General features: G+C 40.5%; 1 protein-coding gene across 2 annotated transcripts in view; it reads right to left on the bottom strand.

The window, feature by feature from the left end:
* LOC126336255 (sialin-like) overlaps positions 1 to 17,704 on the bottom strand; it is a 150,464-nt gene that overhangs the window by 96,253 nt on the left and 36,507 nt on the right. For both annotated transcript variants that reach the window (XM_049999750.1, XM_049999751.1), the window contains exon 2: positions 12,617 to 12,840. In XM_049999750.1, coding sequence (XP_049855707.1) covers positions 12,617 to 12,840 — 224 coding nt within the window. The remainder of the gene's footprint in view (positions 1 to 12,616; positions 12,841 to 17,704) is intronic.

Raw genomic sequence — 17,704 nt, 5'->3', positions numbered from 1 at the left:
TTTTTAGGATATACAAATTAGCATACTAGCATACTTTTCATACTTTCACTCTCTGATGTCATATGGAATAATATTTTGGGGCAACTAAACACTTAAACAAGAAGTATTCACCGCTCAAAAGAAAGAGGTTAGAATAGTGTGTGGGGCTGATAGTCACACATCTTGTAGGCATATGTTTATAAAAGGTTAGGAATTCTTATAACAGCCTCACTGTACATTTATCAGTAATGAAATTTGTTCCCAACGACATGGACCAGTTCAAAAACAACAGTGACAGTCAAGATTATATCAGAAGAAGAAAAGACTTACACTATCCTCTACTTAACCCATCTTTGGCACAGCAAGGGGTAAAATATGCTCCTGTAAAACGTTTCGATAAATTACCAGTTGAAATAAATTGACTGGCACTCAGCAGTTGTTGCTGTTGTTGTTGTTATTGTTGTTGTCTTCAGTCTTGAGACTGGTTTGATGCAGCTCTCCATGCTACTCTATCCTGTGCAAGCTTCTTCATCTCCCACTACTTACTGCAACCTACATCCTTCTGAATCTGCTTAGTATATTCATCTCTTGGTCTCCCTCTATGATTTTTACCCTCCACACTGCCCTCCAATGCTAAATTGGTAATCTCTTGATGCCTCAGAACATGTCCTACCAACCAGTCCTTCTTCTTGTCAAGCTGTGCCACAAACTGCTCTTCTCCAACATTCTATTCAATACCTCCTCATTAGTTACGTGATTTACCCACCTAATCTTCAGCATTCGTCTGTAGCACCACATTTCGAAAGCTTCTATTCTCTTCTTGTCCAAACTATTCATCGTCCATGTTTCACTTCCATACATGGCTACACTCCATACAAACACTTTCAGAAACGTCTTCCTGACACTTAAATCTATACTCGATGCTAACAAATTTCTCTTCTTCAGAAACGCTTTCCTTGCCATTACCAGTCTACATTTTATATCCTCTCTACTTCGACCATCATCAGTTATTTTGCTCCCCAAATAGCAAAACTCCTTTACTACTTTAAGTGTCTCATTTCCTAATCTAATTCCCTCAGCATCACCCGACTTAATTCGACTACATTTCATTATCCTCGTTTTGCTTTTGTTGATGTTCATCTTGTATCCTCCTTTCAAGACACTGTACATTCCGTTCAATTGCTCTTCCAAGTCCTTTGCTGTCTCTGAAAGAATTACAATGTCATCGGCGAACCTCAACGTTTTAATTTCTTCTCCGTGGACTTTAATACCTACTCCGAATTTTTCTTTTGTTTCCTTTACTGCTTGCTCAATATACAGATTGAATAACATTGCGGACAGGCTACAACCCTGTCTCACTCCCTTCTCAACCACTGCTTCCCTTTCATACCCCTCGACTCTTATAACTGCCATCTGGTTTCTGTACAAATTGTAAATAGCCTTTCGCTCTCTGTATTTTACCCCTGCCACCTTCTGAATTTAAAAGTATGTAAGTAAGTATTCCAGTCAACATGGTCAAAAGCTTTCTGTAAGTCTACAAATGCTAGAAATGTAGGTTTGACTTTCCTTAATCTATATTCTAAGATAAGTCGTAGGGTCAATATTGCCTCACGTGTTCCAACATTTATGCGGAATCCAAACTGATCTTCGATGAGATCGGCTTCTACCAGTTTTTCCATCCGTCTGTAAAGAATTCGCATTAGTATTTTGCAGCTACGACTTATTAAACTGTTGGTTCGGTAATTTTCACATATGTCAACACCTGCTTTCTTTGGGATTGGAATTATTATATTCTTCTTGAAGTCTGAGGGTATTTCGCCTGTCTCATACATCTTGCTCACCAGATGGTAGAGTTTTGTCAGGACTGGCTCTCCCAATGCCGTCAGTAGTTCCAATGGAATGTTGTCTACTCCCAGGGCCTTGTTTCGACTTTGGTCTTTCAGTGCTCTGTCAAACTCTTCACGCAGTATCGCATCTCCCATTTCATCTTCATCCTCTTCCATGTCCATAATATTGTCCTCACGTACATCGCCCTTGTATAGACCCTCTATATACTCCTTCCACCTTTCTGCTTTCCCTTCTTTGCTTAGAACTGGGTTTCCGTCTGAGCTCTTGATATTCATACACGTGGTTCTCTTTTCTCCAAAGGTCTCTTTAATTTTCCTGTAGGCAGTATCTATCTTACCCCTGCTTAGCCATTTTGCACTTCCTCGATCTCATTTTTGAGACGTTTGTATTCCCTTTTGCCTGCTTCATTTACTGCGTTTTTTATATTTTCTCCTTTCGTCAATTAAATTCAATATTTCTTCTGTTACCCAAGGATTTCTACTAGCCCTTGTCTTTTTACCTATTTGATCCTCTGCTGCCTTCACTACTTCATCCCTCACAGCTACCCATTCTCCTTCTACAGTTTCAAAAACAAACTGAAATCATATCTCCTTGACAACTCCTTCTACACCACAGATAAATTGTTGAACAAGAATAAATAAATCTATAGGTAAAATACATGCATTTTGCACCACTTCTTTTTTTTAAAAAAAGCCGGCCGAAATGGCCGAGCGGTTCTAGACGCTTCAGTCCTGAACCGCGTTGCTGCTACGGTCGCAGGTTCGAATCCTGCCTCCGACATGGATGTGTGTGATGTCCTTAGGTTAGTTAGGTTTAAGTACTTCTAAGTTCTAGAGAACTGATGACCTCAGATGTCAAGTCTCATAGTGCTCAGAGCTATTTGAACCTTTTTTTTTAAAAAAAAAAAAAGGAATAATTTGATTCATGTGTGCATTTCTTATGCATTTGACACGTTCCACATCATAACGGTTACCGTGAGATTAATCAATGGAACACGTAACGAACTAACTAACAATATTCTGTAGAGCGACGAGGCACCTTTTACAATATACACTGCAGTGAATACATAGAATTGTCGAATTTGGAGTACTGTTAAAGAGCGTGATGTGCACGAAGAGCCACTGCACTCGCCTTATGTAACTGTGTGGTGTGGATTCACGTGCACCTTTATTCTCGGTCTGTTCTTCTCTTAAGATGGTTCAAATGGCTCTGAGCACTATGGGACTCAACTGCTGTGGTCATCAGTCCCCTAGAACTTAAAACTACTTAAACCTAACTAACCTAAGGGCATCACACACATCCATGCCCGAGGCAGGATTCGAACCTGCAACCGTAGCAGTCGCACGGTTCCGGACTGCGCGCCTAGAACCGCGAGACCACCTCGGCCGGCTTCTCTTAAGAAAATACATTCGAAGGGCCTGCCAGTTGTACCGTGACGTTTGCAGGTTATCGAGACCTGCTTGTGCAGTATGTGATTCCTTCATTGGAAGACTTAAGCTGTAAAGGAACTAGTGTTTTTATGCAAGATGGGGCAACGCCTCATGTCGCTCGCCCAGCGAAAGATCTGCTTAATGCAACCTTCCATGAGCGTGTTATTTGGAAATTTGTGTTAAGTTCTGTGGGACCAAACTGTTGAGGTTATCGGTACCTAAGCGTGCACACTACTTAATCTAACTTAAACTGACTTATGCTAAGGACAATTACAAATCCATGCCCGAGAGAGGACTCGAACCTCCGACGGAAGGAGCCCCGCGAACTGTGACAAGTCGCCTGAGACCGCGCGGTTAACCCGCACGGCGAGCGTGTTATCTCCAGTGGCGTAGCGTGGTTGTAAAGGTTTGGGAGACTGCAGTTTTTCCAGGGAGACAAAATAATACAGTAAATAATAATTTAAACAAACGAAACAAAATGCATCAAACAAAATAACAACAACTACTACCATATTACCACTACCACAACAACTAATAATAATAATGATAATAATAATAATAATAATAATAATAATAATAATAATAATAATAACTAACTTGTTCGAGAAACGATGACAGATTTGGAGAACTCCAGCAGCAGCAGAAGAAGCACTTATATTTTCTTGTACACAAGTGCAATGCGCCTGTCTTTTGTTTCCACGAATAAGTCTATAACTCGGTCTACAAAGACCTGATCACTGGATAGCTCTCCAAGCAGTGTCTTTTCTATTGCTAACGTGCTCGAACAGGACACCTGCCTCGTTCACTGCTTGCTGCAGTTGCGGGTAAGGTCAAAACCAAAAAAAAAAGGACTCTGAGCACTATGGGACTTAAAATCTGAGGTAATCAGTCTCCTAGAACTTAGAACTACTTAAACCTAAGTAACCTAAGGACATCACACACGTCCATGCCCGAGGCAGGATTCGAACATGCGACCGTAGCGGTCGCGCGGTTCCACACTGAAGCGTCAAAACCAAACGCAGGAACTTCGTTGTTTCTTCATAAACAGAGTCTAAATCATTGTCGACAACGTACTTTGAGAGGATCCTTGGAGATTTTTTTTCTCATCATCGTACATGTTACATAGTTCAATTTCAAGTTGTTCTTGTTAAAAAAAGGATACTGTTATAATTACTGAAACAGTTTCTAATTTGGGTATTCTTTTTGTTAGCTCGGGAAACACTTTTCGTTCAAAAGTTCAACAAACTGAATTTGGGGAAAGTCTTGAAATTTTCTTTCCATCTGAACAATGTGCAAATCTAGTATCTCGTAGGTTAGTGCCTTTTGACTGTCACAGAATGATAAGTTGCCATTCAAAGACAAGCTGCATTTAATGCATTCATCAACGAATGTTTCCCTTCTTAATTGTAGTAAGTTTCTCAAAAGAGTTCTTATTTCGTCGTGGCAAGCAGTTATACTGACAGCCTTTGACTGAAGAACATTGAAGACATGATCAACATAAACAAAGCACGCTTGGTAGAAGTAAAGCAACTAGACAAACTTAGGATCATCCATCCGTCGTTCCATTCCCACAGCACAGCTCAAAGATTCTAGATCCCACTGAGAGTCTGTATCATCAATTATGTAATTGAAACACTATATAGCTCTGAGAAATGAATAGATATTGTTGAGACTGCCCTGGAACGAAAGTTCCAGCAAGTATTGCTTGTATGTGGCAGTTTAAATCCCTTCTCCGTTAGCAATACAGTTCGTTTTGATGATTTGCTGAAAAACGAATGGAATGCAGTAAGATCACTTACAAACCTACGTACTTGTATGATTTTGGAGGTATGAACAGTACCAAATTCAGTGGGTTGCTTAACAATGAGAAACAGCGCATAGGGACAGAACTGCTTCACCAATTGTTGTAGTCCTCTTTCTCTGCCCGCAATTACTGAAGCGCCGTCATATGTTTGACTAACCACTTTCTCTTACACATTCCATTCTTTCAATACTGCATGAGTAATGTTTGACAAACCTTCAGCAGTTTTATCTCAGAAACATAGTGAAATCCAACGAATCTTTCTTCAATTTTTTCTGTAATATAGTATCTGAATATTATACTCATTTGATTCTTGGATGACTCGTCTAATGTTTCATCTACCTGAATCGAAATTAAATTGCAGTGCTGAATTTCAGCTTTTATTTTCTCATTAACTTCCCTTGTTATCGTTTGTATTACATCATTCTGTATATCTGGAAAAGGTTGAAGACGATGACATATGGTCTCGAATTAACTGCTCTCCTTGACCTACTATATCCAACAATTCCCGATAGTTACCTTTGTTGCTGGAGGTTTCGTCTTCTCGATTGTCGCGAAAGGCTAGTTCTTGTTTACAAAGGAATACAATTGTCTGAATAAGACGATCCAATACTCTCCTGTTGGATGCAACTTGTTCGTTGTATTTTATTACTGTCAGACGAGCAGCTTCAGAAAGAATGTGCCAATTCTACTTTTGCCCAATTACTGAAATGATTCTTTGTCCTGCAGGTGACGTTTTGATATTTGTTGCTTTTGTGCTTTCCTGTCCATGTTCTTTATTGTACAAATGCCCTCATTGCACCATTCCTTTTCACCACCAAACAGAAGACATATATAACAATATAATTTGTTATTAACTACATTCGCAGTCAACCAAGTACACGTTTCGTACCAGGCTGTCTTAAAAGTGCGTTTTCGTTTGGCTTCAATTAGAAATACACTGAGTATAGGAGTAGGCATTTATCCTTCAATTCGCACTTTTTTTCGTACGTTAATGTAGGAAATGGCGTTTTAATAAAAGTTTTATAAGGTGTTCAGTTGCTGGCTCATTCATGTTGGCCACACAACGAATGACTGTGAACAAAAAACCGCGCGACTGTTCACCTCCATGTTACAAGCCAGCATAGAAGCGGCAGAGACTAGTCTCGATACCTGCTAGCAAATGCAGCCCACCAGCCTCCGTAGAAGAGGGGAGCCAATAATGCCACTGAAGCGCAGGCGCACTCAGCCAGCTAAGGGAAGGGAGGCAGAGACTGAGAGCAGTCGAGTCTCAACCAATATTCAGGGTGCGGCGCGGGCTGCAAAACTGATGTCTTCGCACATTTAGAGCTCTTATTAGAAAGTTGTTTATATTTTTGTTATGAATTAATATTGCATCTTTTTTAAGCACGAATACAGTGCAGACTAAGTTTAAGTCTCCCCTCACGCTGCGCCACTGGTTATATCCAGAGGGTTTCCAGATGCACGGCCTGCTAGATCACCTGATCTGAACCCATGTGACTTTTGGCTCAGGGGATGTCTAAAAGAACGCGTTTACGACGGACACGTTCGGTTTCTACCTTATCTGAAAGCCAGTATGCAGGAACGCCTTGCTCAGATTCCATTAGAACTGCAACGGGCAACTGTTGATTTCGCCGTTGGATTGATGCACGATCTCGTCGACACTTCCGGTGTTCATACTGCAAAAATTGTGTGAACAGCGGTTAATAAAAAAATCAACATTATGCCTTCCTCATTTGTTTGACCTTTACTCCCCACGTCCCGTTCCTAATCCATTACATATAGAAACATTTATATACGTCTTTCTTGCTTTCGCAACGCCAGGTTTGGAGCTTGTGCCAAAATTTGGAACTATTTTTTTCAGCCTAAATCAGTTCTGCATAAACAAACGGATTAGCGTATGTACCAAGTTTCGCTGTCATACGATAATTGCAGCTCACGCTGGACAACTATGAATAGCTGAACTTCAATTTCATAACCACCCGGTATAGCGATCGACAGTTGGAAGCAACGCTACAACATGTTGTGTTATTGTTCTTTCTAATGAGATCATTCAGACATAAAAAGAATATGATCATCTAGAGTGATTTCGTAAGCAGAATGTAGGCGGTATTCCGCAACATCAATGAACATGGGGCAACAAGAAACAGCGACATACCAGTATTTACGAGGTTTGGAACTTTCACAGTGGTATTTATTCACAACTTATAAAAAACAAATACGTGTTTCAAAAGTTTCACTCTCCTACAAAGTAGTCGCCAGCAACGTGAAACTCGCGGGATACCCTTAGCAACGTCAGTTGTGGCAATAGTTCGAGTGGAGTGACTTGTTGCTTGACGAATCTCTGCAACAGCTCTGAAGCGAATGCCATTAATTTCGGAAGAAAGTTAAAGTCACAAGAGCATAAGTCCGAGGAGTGCGGTGTGTGATACAGCCCCACCGATCGAACAAGTCAGTCACAAATTGCGCCGTATGCGCCCGAGCATTTTTCTATAAAATGATGGCCGCGTCCTGCAGAAAGTGTCGCCGCTTCTTTCTCACAGATGATCGCAGGCTGTGTTTCGAAATGCTGTACTTTCGATGGGACGGGGAAGTGCAATACCACCTACCACACATCCCGGACTTAAGACCTTGATTCTTAAATTGAAGGAAGGGTTTTATGGCATTCGCTTCTGAACTGTACAGAGATTCGTCGGGCAATGGACCGCTCTATTAGAAATATCAACACAATTGACGCTGCTCGCACGACTTCCACATCGCTGGTAACGAATTATACACGATGCTAGTCACTATTTTTATGGAGAGAAAAACTTTGAAACAGTACCTATTTCGAATAAGTTGTAAACAAATAGTTGCCCCTATTAAAGTTCCAAACCCTGTACATCTATATACATACTCCACAAGGCACCACCATACGGTACATGATGGAGGGTATCTTCAACCAATACCAGTCATTCCCTTTCCTGTTCCACTTACAAATGCAGCGAGGGAAGATTAGTGCCTATAAGCCGCCGCACGAACCCTAATTTCTCTTGTCTTCTCTTCGTGGTCCGTATGTGAAATGTACGACAGTGACAGCATATTCATTTTGGAGTCAACCAGTAAACGCCGGTTCTCTCGCCTTCCTTTCTGGGGTTTGATTTCACAAAGCGTCTCCCTAATACTCGTATATTGTTGGAACCCACCGGTCTCCTTTTCAGATGGACCACAGTTTCCAAGAATTCTCCCAATAGGCCTAAATCGACCATTCGCCTTCCCTGCTCGTTCCATTTCATATCGCTTTGCAACGTTACGCCCAGATATTTAATCGGCATGACTGTATCAAGCAGCATACCACTAACATAGAATTCGAACATTACAGGACTGTTTTTTCTACTCATCTGCATTAACTTACATTTGTTGACATTTAAAGTAAACTGCCATCACACTAAGTAGATATTCTTTCTATGTAACCCAGTACTCTCCTCCAGCATTGACCCTGTACAATACATCTTCATTAATAAACAGTCACATCCTATCCGTTATCATTTATGTGTACAGAAAACAAGTACAGACCAATCACACTTGCCTCGCGCGCTCCTGACGATGGATTCTATAATTAAACACCACTACTACCAGGATTTTTTACAAAGGAAATATTGGAAGTAGTGTAATGAAGCAACAGAAAAACATGCATTCCAGTTTTTGTGTAACAAAAATGATTTTAGTTTCATAAATATTGCGTCAAAGAAACAAAAAGAATTTAGACTGGGGTGATGTTAACTCCAGTGGCTCTCAATGAAAAAAAATGTATGAATAAATTTTAATATGTTGTAAGTACAAAACTAAACAAAATATCATTGGATACAATTTTCTCAGAGAGAGAAAGTGATATGTTTTGAAAAAATAGCTTTGAAAACAATGGGACTACGATTTTCCAATGTGCTTGTGGGTTAATATTGACCCCAGCGATACAAGGGTACAACAGCTGCTGCAAGAAACACTAAGAATGGGTACAACAATAAGAGGCAAATAATATTTTAATTGTTGCAGGTGTTTCGTATAACACTTGTTCTGCATAATAATTAACATTCTATTTTCATAGATGTTACATTCAAGAAACAAACAATTTAGGTCGGGGTCATATTGACTCCAGTGGTACTCAGTGAAAAAACCATGAAAAAATTTTAAAGTGTTGCAAATGTAAGAAATAATGAAACATCATTGGATACAATTGACTCAGAGTGAGAAAGACATACATTTCGAAAATAATAATTTCAAAAACAAGGGTGGTACACTGAGCGTTTATAAATTAGTTACATAAAAGTAACTTTTAACTGTGGAAAGGGTAAATAACTTACAGAAATGTTTAATACAGCACTGAATGCAGTATTTCCTCAAGTTTTATTCCCACCTAACGCTTTTAGTTCCCGACGTTCGCGCTAGGTGGCATTCGCGAATGAGTTATTCCAATAGTCACCATGGAGAGGTATAACGGCGGAGCACAGTGTCCCTTGTGGTTTCATGAATCATTAACTTTTAACTGTGGAAAGGGTAAATAACTTACAGAAATGTTTAATACAGCACTGAATGCAGTATTTCCTCAAGTTTTATTCCCACCTAACGCTTTTAGTTCCCGACGTTCGCGCTAGGTGGCATTCGCGAATGAGTTATTCCAATAGTCACCATGGAGACGTATAACGGCGGAGCACAGTGTCCCTTGTGGTTTCATGAATCATTAACTTTTAACTGTGGAAAGGGTAAATAACTTACAGAAATGTTTAATACAGCATTGAATGCAGTATTTCCTCAAGTTTTATTCCCACCTAACGCTTTTAGTTCCCGACGTTCGCGCTAGGTGGCATTCGCGAATGAGTTATTCCAATAGTCACCATGGAGACGTATAACGGCGGAGCACAGTGTCCCTTGTGGTTTCATGAATCCAAATCCCCCACTACAGTTCAGAGACAATTCAAAAATAAATATCCCGAGCCACCACCGCAAAGACAGATGGTTGTTAACTGTTAAATCGTTTCACCGAAACTGACTCTGTGTCACACAGGACAGTCTCCGACGCAGCTATTGAACAACTTCGACAGTGTTATAGAAGGTAGCCACGTTGAACGTTTGTGAATAAAACTTGAAGATGTACTGCGTTCAGTGCTGCATCAAAGATTTCTGTAATTTATTTACCTTTTTCCAAATAAGGTTATTTTTGTATAACTAATTTATAAACAGTCTTGTATATTCCCACAGTGCGTATGGGGGCATATTGACCCCAGTGGCACTAGGAGGACGAAGGAGTCTTCGAGCCACTCACATATCTGAGAACCTTCGTTAGCAGTCCGCAACTACGCACCGTGTGAAATACTTTGTGGGTGTGTAAAAACATGGAATCTACCTATTCTCCTTCATCAATGGCCCGCAGGATACCGTGCGAGAAAAGGGCAAGGTGTGTTTCGCTCAAACGACGGTTTCTAAATTCGAGAAGATTTGCGGACAGAAGCTTTCGTGTTTCACGGAAATTCATTATATTCGTTAGAATACACACAAGAATTCTGCAGTAAACCGATGTTACTAATTGCCTGTAATTTTGCGGAACCGTTCTTTTACCCTTCATGTATGCAGGAGTCACCTGTACTTTTTTACAGACACTTTGCGCTGGGCGACAGATTCGCGATTAATGCAAGTTAGGTAATGGATCATTGTGAAAGGATACTGTCTATAGTACCGAAACGGGGTTACTATGTTTATGTTTCTAGTTGACGGGTGCTCAGCGTCGAGGTTATCACTCTCCTCTCAAATATTCATAGGAATGTATATGGTTAGAATGTCGTAATACTAGGAAGAGTAAATATTACGCAAATACACACACTTCCTCCGAACTTAGGTCACGATCATCCGCACATTTACGCTAGCTCACATCCTTTAAGACAGCGAAAAAGTAGGCAGGTATTCTAAGACTGACACTAAAAACTGAATTAATATTAGAGGACAGTTGAAAGAATTACACAGAGAAATGTGACTGGGTGAACACTTGCAAAGAAACATAGATAACTCAGCCACACTGAGAACACATTATGCCTATTTCTACGTCCTCCATCAGAGAGTGTGAACTATCGGAGCGCTGATGTACGTCGTGGCATATTGTGTCTGTTCTGCGCCTATTCACTAGTATGACCCTTAGATAAAGACGATTTTTTGAAGGTATGATTTTGTTGGTGACGCCCTTAATCCTCAATAGGGCAACCACTAAGCTCCCAGTAAACACCTCGAAGAGGAGAAGAAAATTTAACGTCGCGATCAGTGCCCGGGACTGTGCGATGCTTGCCATCTTCCGCCGTATGCGTTCATTTTGGAGCGGAAAGTGGCGTCTGCACAACTGTTTGCTGGCCGATATCGACTTTCTAGAGCTTGAAACAGCTGCTTCTCATCCACGTGGCTCCTCAGCATAACGAGACTGGGAGGATCTCGTTCCAGTCCTCCCACCAAGGAATAGTCCCTGACAGTACCGAGAGCTGAATCCGTGCCCGCGCATGGCAGCCTGATTGTCGTTTAAAAGCGCCTGGCCCTTTTGTTGGAGTCTAGAAATGGCAATAGGTAACTGGACACACAAACTGCATTGTGGACGTTTCTTCTGTAGACAAAGCAATGCAAACTTCAAATATTAAAGTGATGTAACAAGTGGAAGTGTTTTTCTTTCTTCTGGAGACTTTTCGACTACGTAGCCAACAACAGTTCTTCAAAGGACAATGTGAAGCGCTGTGATTTAAAGGGACTCTCCTGATATCTGATATCTCATGGCATTCCGTATGTAATAAGATATCTTCTAGTGTAAACAAATATCGTTATCATTGTTATCAAAGTTGCATTATTTCCCGTATAGGAAAGGTACCATGGCACTCAGTAAAAACTGGCAGCCCAAATGTTATTATTAAGTGTACGAAGTCAGATTTCATTTACATAGAGTTATTGCACTTGATACTTAAGCAAACTCTCAGTGTATAATTTAATGTGTGACGTGAAGACACAGACTTTCACTCGTAATGGGAATTATATTCAGTATTTTCAATGTAAGGCGGCTACATAAGTTCACTTTTTTTAGACACAGCCTCTGCACAAGGTTTAATTTTGGATAAGAGTATCGAGATATGATAATGGTGAAATGACGCTATCACAGGAATGTAGCATGTACTCCATACGAACAGCTGTTTCATTACGAGAACCTGTTGTGAATAGGGGAAGCAGGTCAATCTGTGCGTTTCCATTAGGAAAAAAGTAATTGAATCTAACAATAATAAATAATTGGAGAGCGTAAAAGTCGAGGTACAGTTTGTTTGCGACTCAGGGCAGCACCTACGGAGAGCTACAGGGATGTCTTGGTTTGGATTTTCCAGCTTTTTTTAAACATGTTTCCTTTTCAACCATCAACTGCAAAAGACAATTTTAAGATAAAACATGGTTACTCCATATGAATCATTTCGTCAGTGATAGTTTCCTGGCGAATTAATCCCAGAGCAAAAACATTGACAGTAAGCTAATATAAAATGTACCAACATAGTCTTAACGTGTTACCTACTTGACTTTGTGAATCTTCCGTATCCCCACCTCCTGGACATGTTCCTTCCGGGGCCGTTGAGTTACTTTCCATTAGCAAAATCTTCTCTTCATTGGCATTTTCTTCCGTTTTCACCATTGCAACAATGGCTACAGAAAGATTGGCTTTCATGGTGAACTGGAGAGAAATGGCGCAGAATCCCATTATGGCAAGAATATATCTTGCAGGGACACATTGGAAAATTTCTGAAAACAAAGATGAATACAATTCAGTTCAGTATATAGGGTAGTAGATCTAAAACCGAAGTACGAGTAATCAATTATGCTGAATAACAAGACTTTGTCATAAACGATTTTGCAGGTTTTGTAAAATGATCAAATACGTGATAGTTTGTCGCTTCCGTGGTAAACGAGTAAAATTCTCGTAAGTAGCGTAAGTGTTCAAAGCTGTTAAAGAATAATACCGTCTGAGGTGTTTGACCTGGATTCGACGGTAGTGGGATGCGGTAGTTACACAGTGTCTGTCTCCGCCTAATGGCTCGTTGAGTACTCCGGCTAACAGTGCATATATGGCTAGTTTAAATAAATGAATGTAATACGGCTGACAGATTAATGTTACTCGATAATCCCTCTGAAAGCGTAACCGCTCACATTAATCGCAACAGTACTCACATAAATGCTCCTTGATGAAAAGGCATTAGTTCGATCCTTCTTGCAGGATGAACAGCGGTTCTGAGACCGTGAATTAATTCCAGTTATGTAAGATGGGGTGCAACAATCAATTATTTGGATTGTTCATACTAAGTTATTTAAGAACATAAGAAGCGCGCAAAAATCATACACATTCTCAGTGACTTTGTATTGACACAGAATTAGGGTAGGACCAATGTGGATTTTTTCGACTGTGATTCACAATGAAATGCCAGGCAGAGAGTTTATCGAACCACCTTGAAGCTACTTCTTTACCGTTCCACTCTCCACGAGCGCTCGCGAAAAAACGAACACTTAAATCTTTCCTTGAGAACTCTGATTTCGCTTGTTTTTTACGCTATTTATTCCTATGTAGGTGGGCAACATCAAAATATTTTCGCATTCGGAGTGAGTTTGTGATTGAAATTTCGTGAAAAGATCCTGCCATAACGAAAAAGTCTTTGTTCTAACGATTGCTACCCCAACTTGCGTATTATATATGTGATACCATCTCCTCTATTTTCCAGTAATAAAAACAGACTGCCCTTCCTGAAATTTCTTGATGTGCTCCGTCAACACTTTCTGATGCGGATCGCGCACAGAGCAGTGATGTTCCAGAAGAGGGCAGACAAGCACAATCAAGGTAGTCCCTTTCGTAGACCAGTTGGATCTTCTAACAAACGAGCGACGCAGACATCGTGCTTGAGCCGACGGTTGTTCTTCGCTTGGCACGAGAATTTCACGTCATCGGATTAAATCTTCACCTGGTGACGGCCATCTGCCGCAAGTAAAAGCCCGAAGCCACGTCACATCTTCTGTGACTTCTATTAGTGATCTGTCTATCTATATCCGAATCCCGCTCCAGCTACTGCCGGGTCTGGGTGCTGAAGAGTCCTCTCCATTTGGCTCGGTCCTCCCACCACTTTTCTTCCTCCACTTGCTGCCAGGTCACACCTCTCCTTTCAACAGATATTCTCACTCCCATTTTCCACCGTGTTCTTGGGCGCCCTCTAGGTCTTTTCCCATCCATCTTTAGTTCTTCCATAATTTTGGGGAGTCTCTGCCCATGCATCCTCTTAACATGCCCATACCATCTTAATCTCTTTCTTTCAATTTCTTCTCTCATACTTTCTTGTTTGAGGTCCTTTCTAATCTCTACATTCCTTACTCTGTCCAACTCGTTTTTCCCTTAACTGCTCTGAGAAATTTCATTTCCCCTGCTTGCAGTCTGCTCCAGTCCCTTTCTGTCATTGTCCGTGTTTCTCCACCATAGGTGACAATAGGGATGTAATAATTCTTATACGTAAGGAGTTTTGCTCTTTCTGAAACCTCATTATTCCAAATCAGATGTTTTATTGTTTGGTAGAAATTGCCTCCCTTCTGGAACCTCCTATTAATTTCGTTAGTTATTCTTCCATCCCTAGATATTTCACTCCCTAAATAAGTGAAACTTTCTACCACTTTGAGGGGTTCTCCATTCAATGTAATATTTCTGTTGATTCCTTTCTCTCTTCCAAATACCATTACTTCACTCTTATCTTTATTTAATTTTAATCCGTACCTTTTCATTATTTCCTTCCACACATCAAGCTGTAACTGTACATCTACCTCTTTATCACCCCATATTACCATATCATCTGCAAAAATCATCTTTTTGTCTTTTTCTTTTACTATATCTGTAACTGCCCTATTCATTCCCTCCATCACAACATTAAAAAGCGCAAGAGATAGAATACTTCCTTGCTTAAGTCCTTGTCTTATTTTGAAGTGTTCAGAGTTCCCCAATGGTGTTCTAATTCTACAATTGTGGCCTCTGTACATTGTCTTTATAACATTAATGTATCCATCTTCTATATCTATCTTCTTCAGTTCTTCCCAGAGTCTTTCCCTGTCAACTGAGTCATATGCCTTTTTTATGTCTATAAAAACCATTATCACCCTTTTGTTATACTCCCAACATTTTTCCATCAGTTGACGGATAGAAAATATCATGTCGATCGTGCTCCTTCCTTTCCTAAACCCATGCTGTTCTTCACTCAGCTCCTTTTCTATCTTTTCACTTATTCGATTTAGTAAAATTCTTTCAAAAATCTTGGCTGTGTGACTCATGAGGGTTATTCCTCTGTAGTTTTTACAAAGTCTTTTATTGCCTTTCTTGAAGATGGAAACAATGTCTCCTATTCTCCAGTCGTCAGGTATTTTACTATTTCTCCACACGCTTGATAGTACTCTATACAGCCACTGCATTCCCACTGGACCTGCTGCTCTTATCATGTCCACTGATACTTCGTCAGGTCCTGGGGCTTTCCCCCATTCATCTTCTTCACAGCTTTTTCCATTTCTTCCCGTGTAATTTGTCCTAATTCTGCTTCCCAACTTGTCTCAATTTCTCCATTATTTGTTGTTTCTTCATGTACCTGCTCCTCAGCCGTTTAACAGCTTCTTAAAATGTTCTTCCAGAGATCTTTTATATTCCCTTTTATATTCCTTTCTGGGGATTAAATGAGAAGGGAACCACTGCCTTGTGGTGGAGGATAAACTCCAAAGGCTAAGGGAGACAATCCCAACAGAAAAACTATTAGTGATAATAAAATAAATTCGAACAAATACTATGTTGATTTTAATGCTGTTATCGGTTTATATTTCGTCTCCATACAGTCTACGTCTACGTATTCACGTTAGTTATTCTTAAATACGTGGCATTGTTTGTACACCGTGGTGATAAATAAATCAACTTGAAGTATCTGTGACGATAAAATATTACGGGAGTTGTTAATATTTCTGAAAGAAAATATCTATGAGAAACATTGTCGTTATTGCGTCTTATTATTTGATACGACGATTGATGACTTTGAAGAGGGAAATGACTGTAATGGTAAATGTCATCACAATAATACCAGTGCTACCAGGACCTTTGAACGCTGAAATACATCGACGGAATATGGTTTTATCTGGTGTGAGTAATAAGAGCATTTAAAGAATAGTATTAATTCTGCTGGAAAGCAAATGAAACAATTCATCTACTCTTAACTGAAAATACTTACAAACTTTTAATGATAAAATCACATAATTTCATGTTGACCGATAGCCCAAATATCCAGTGCGTTGTGGTGAGCCCTCTATTATGCATAATCGCTAATTGACTAGGCAACGCAATAATCAACAATTGCATTAAACTTTCATCCGTATTTCTAACAAGAAGACTTAATACGGTAGCGCCTCTTTGTTCTCTGGAGGAGATGAGACTAAAAACAAAAGAACATAAAAATGTAATGGTGAACACGTAACTGTACATGGCCAACATTTTTTTAAATATTTTCCATGGAACGAAGTATGTGAAAGCTACGTAACTTAAGCACACTAAAGCTTTCAGAGCACAAGCTGTGATGAGAGGAGCGCACTGCATGCCGTCGAGCATGGGAGAAATAAAAGAAACAACTGTCTCAGATTCTTCCTACGCGGGGGAGTGTACCTGGATGCTGACACATGGTCTGCTACGGTGGCAATGACGTCATCGTGCGTGAACAGCGGACAAGGCGTCGGAAGCAGAGGCTCATCCTTGTCGGAGAAGGATGTGCAGGGAGTGGACCAAAATATGAAAGCACCGGCAGAAATGCACGCTTGAACATAAATTCAGACGCTAGCCCCTCCTTCAGGTTAGACTGTTGTAAATGACCTTGAACGGCACCTGTGCGATGTCCTCAATATGTTGTGTCAGTCGTCGGTAGAGCAATGTCTGTGGTGCTATGGGAGCATTGCTCGGAGCCAAGTGAATTCTAATGTGGCGAAATTCTTGCTCTTCATATGGTGGCTGCTTACGTAGCCACTGTAGCCGATTTGTTTGATGTTTAAAAAAAAAGGTTCAAATGGCTCTAATCACTACGGGACTTAACGTCTGAGGTCATCAGTCCCCTAGACGTAGAACTACTTAAACCTAACTAACCTAAGAACATCACACACATCCATTCCCGAGACAGGATTCGAACCTGCGACTGTAGCAGCATCGCGGTTCCGGACTGAAGCACCTAGAACCGCTCCGTCACAGCGACCGGCTAATGTTTCAAGATGCACCGTATCGAAGATTTATACCGCATGCAGGAAAAGCGGAAGAAGACCTTCCACTAAGTCACAAAGAGAACTAAAGTGTCCATTGAGTGACTGTGACAGACGTTCATTTAGCAGCTTTGTAAAAAAAATAAGAGACGACAACTGCAAAAGTCGCTGCAGATCTGAATGTCGCACTCGTGAATCCTGTCAGCACCCAACCATCGCGAAGGGACCTCGATAAACTGGCGATTGCAGAGCGAGCTGTAATTTCAAAACCACTAATCGGTGATACAAATGCCCGCAACCAGAAAATGTGAGGCCGAAGCCATAAAACCTGGACTATGGAGCAATAGAAGAACGTCATTTGGTCGGA

Source organism: Schistocerca gregaria, chromosome 2 (assembly GCF_023897955.1).
Source record: "Schistocerca gregaria isolate iqSchGreg1 chromosome 2, iqSchGreg1.2, whole genome shotgun sequence".
In the NCBI taxonomy this organism is placed as follows: Eukaryota; Metazoa; Arthropoda; class Insecta; order Orthoptera; family Acrididae; genus Schistocerca; species Schistocerca gregaria.
This window is presented reverse-complemented; position numbering and strand designations above follow the sequence as displayed.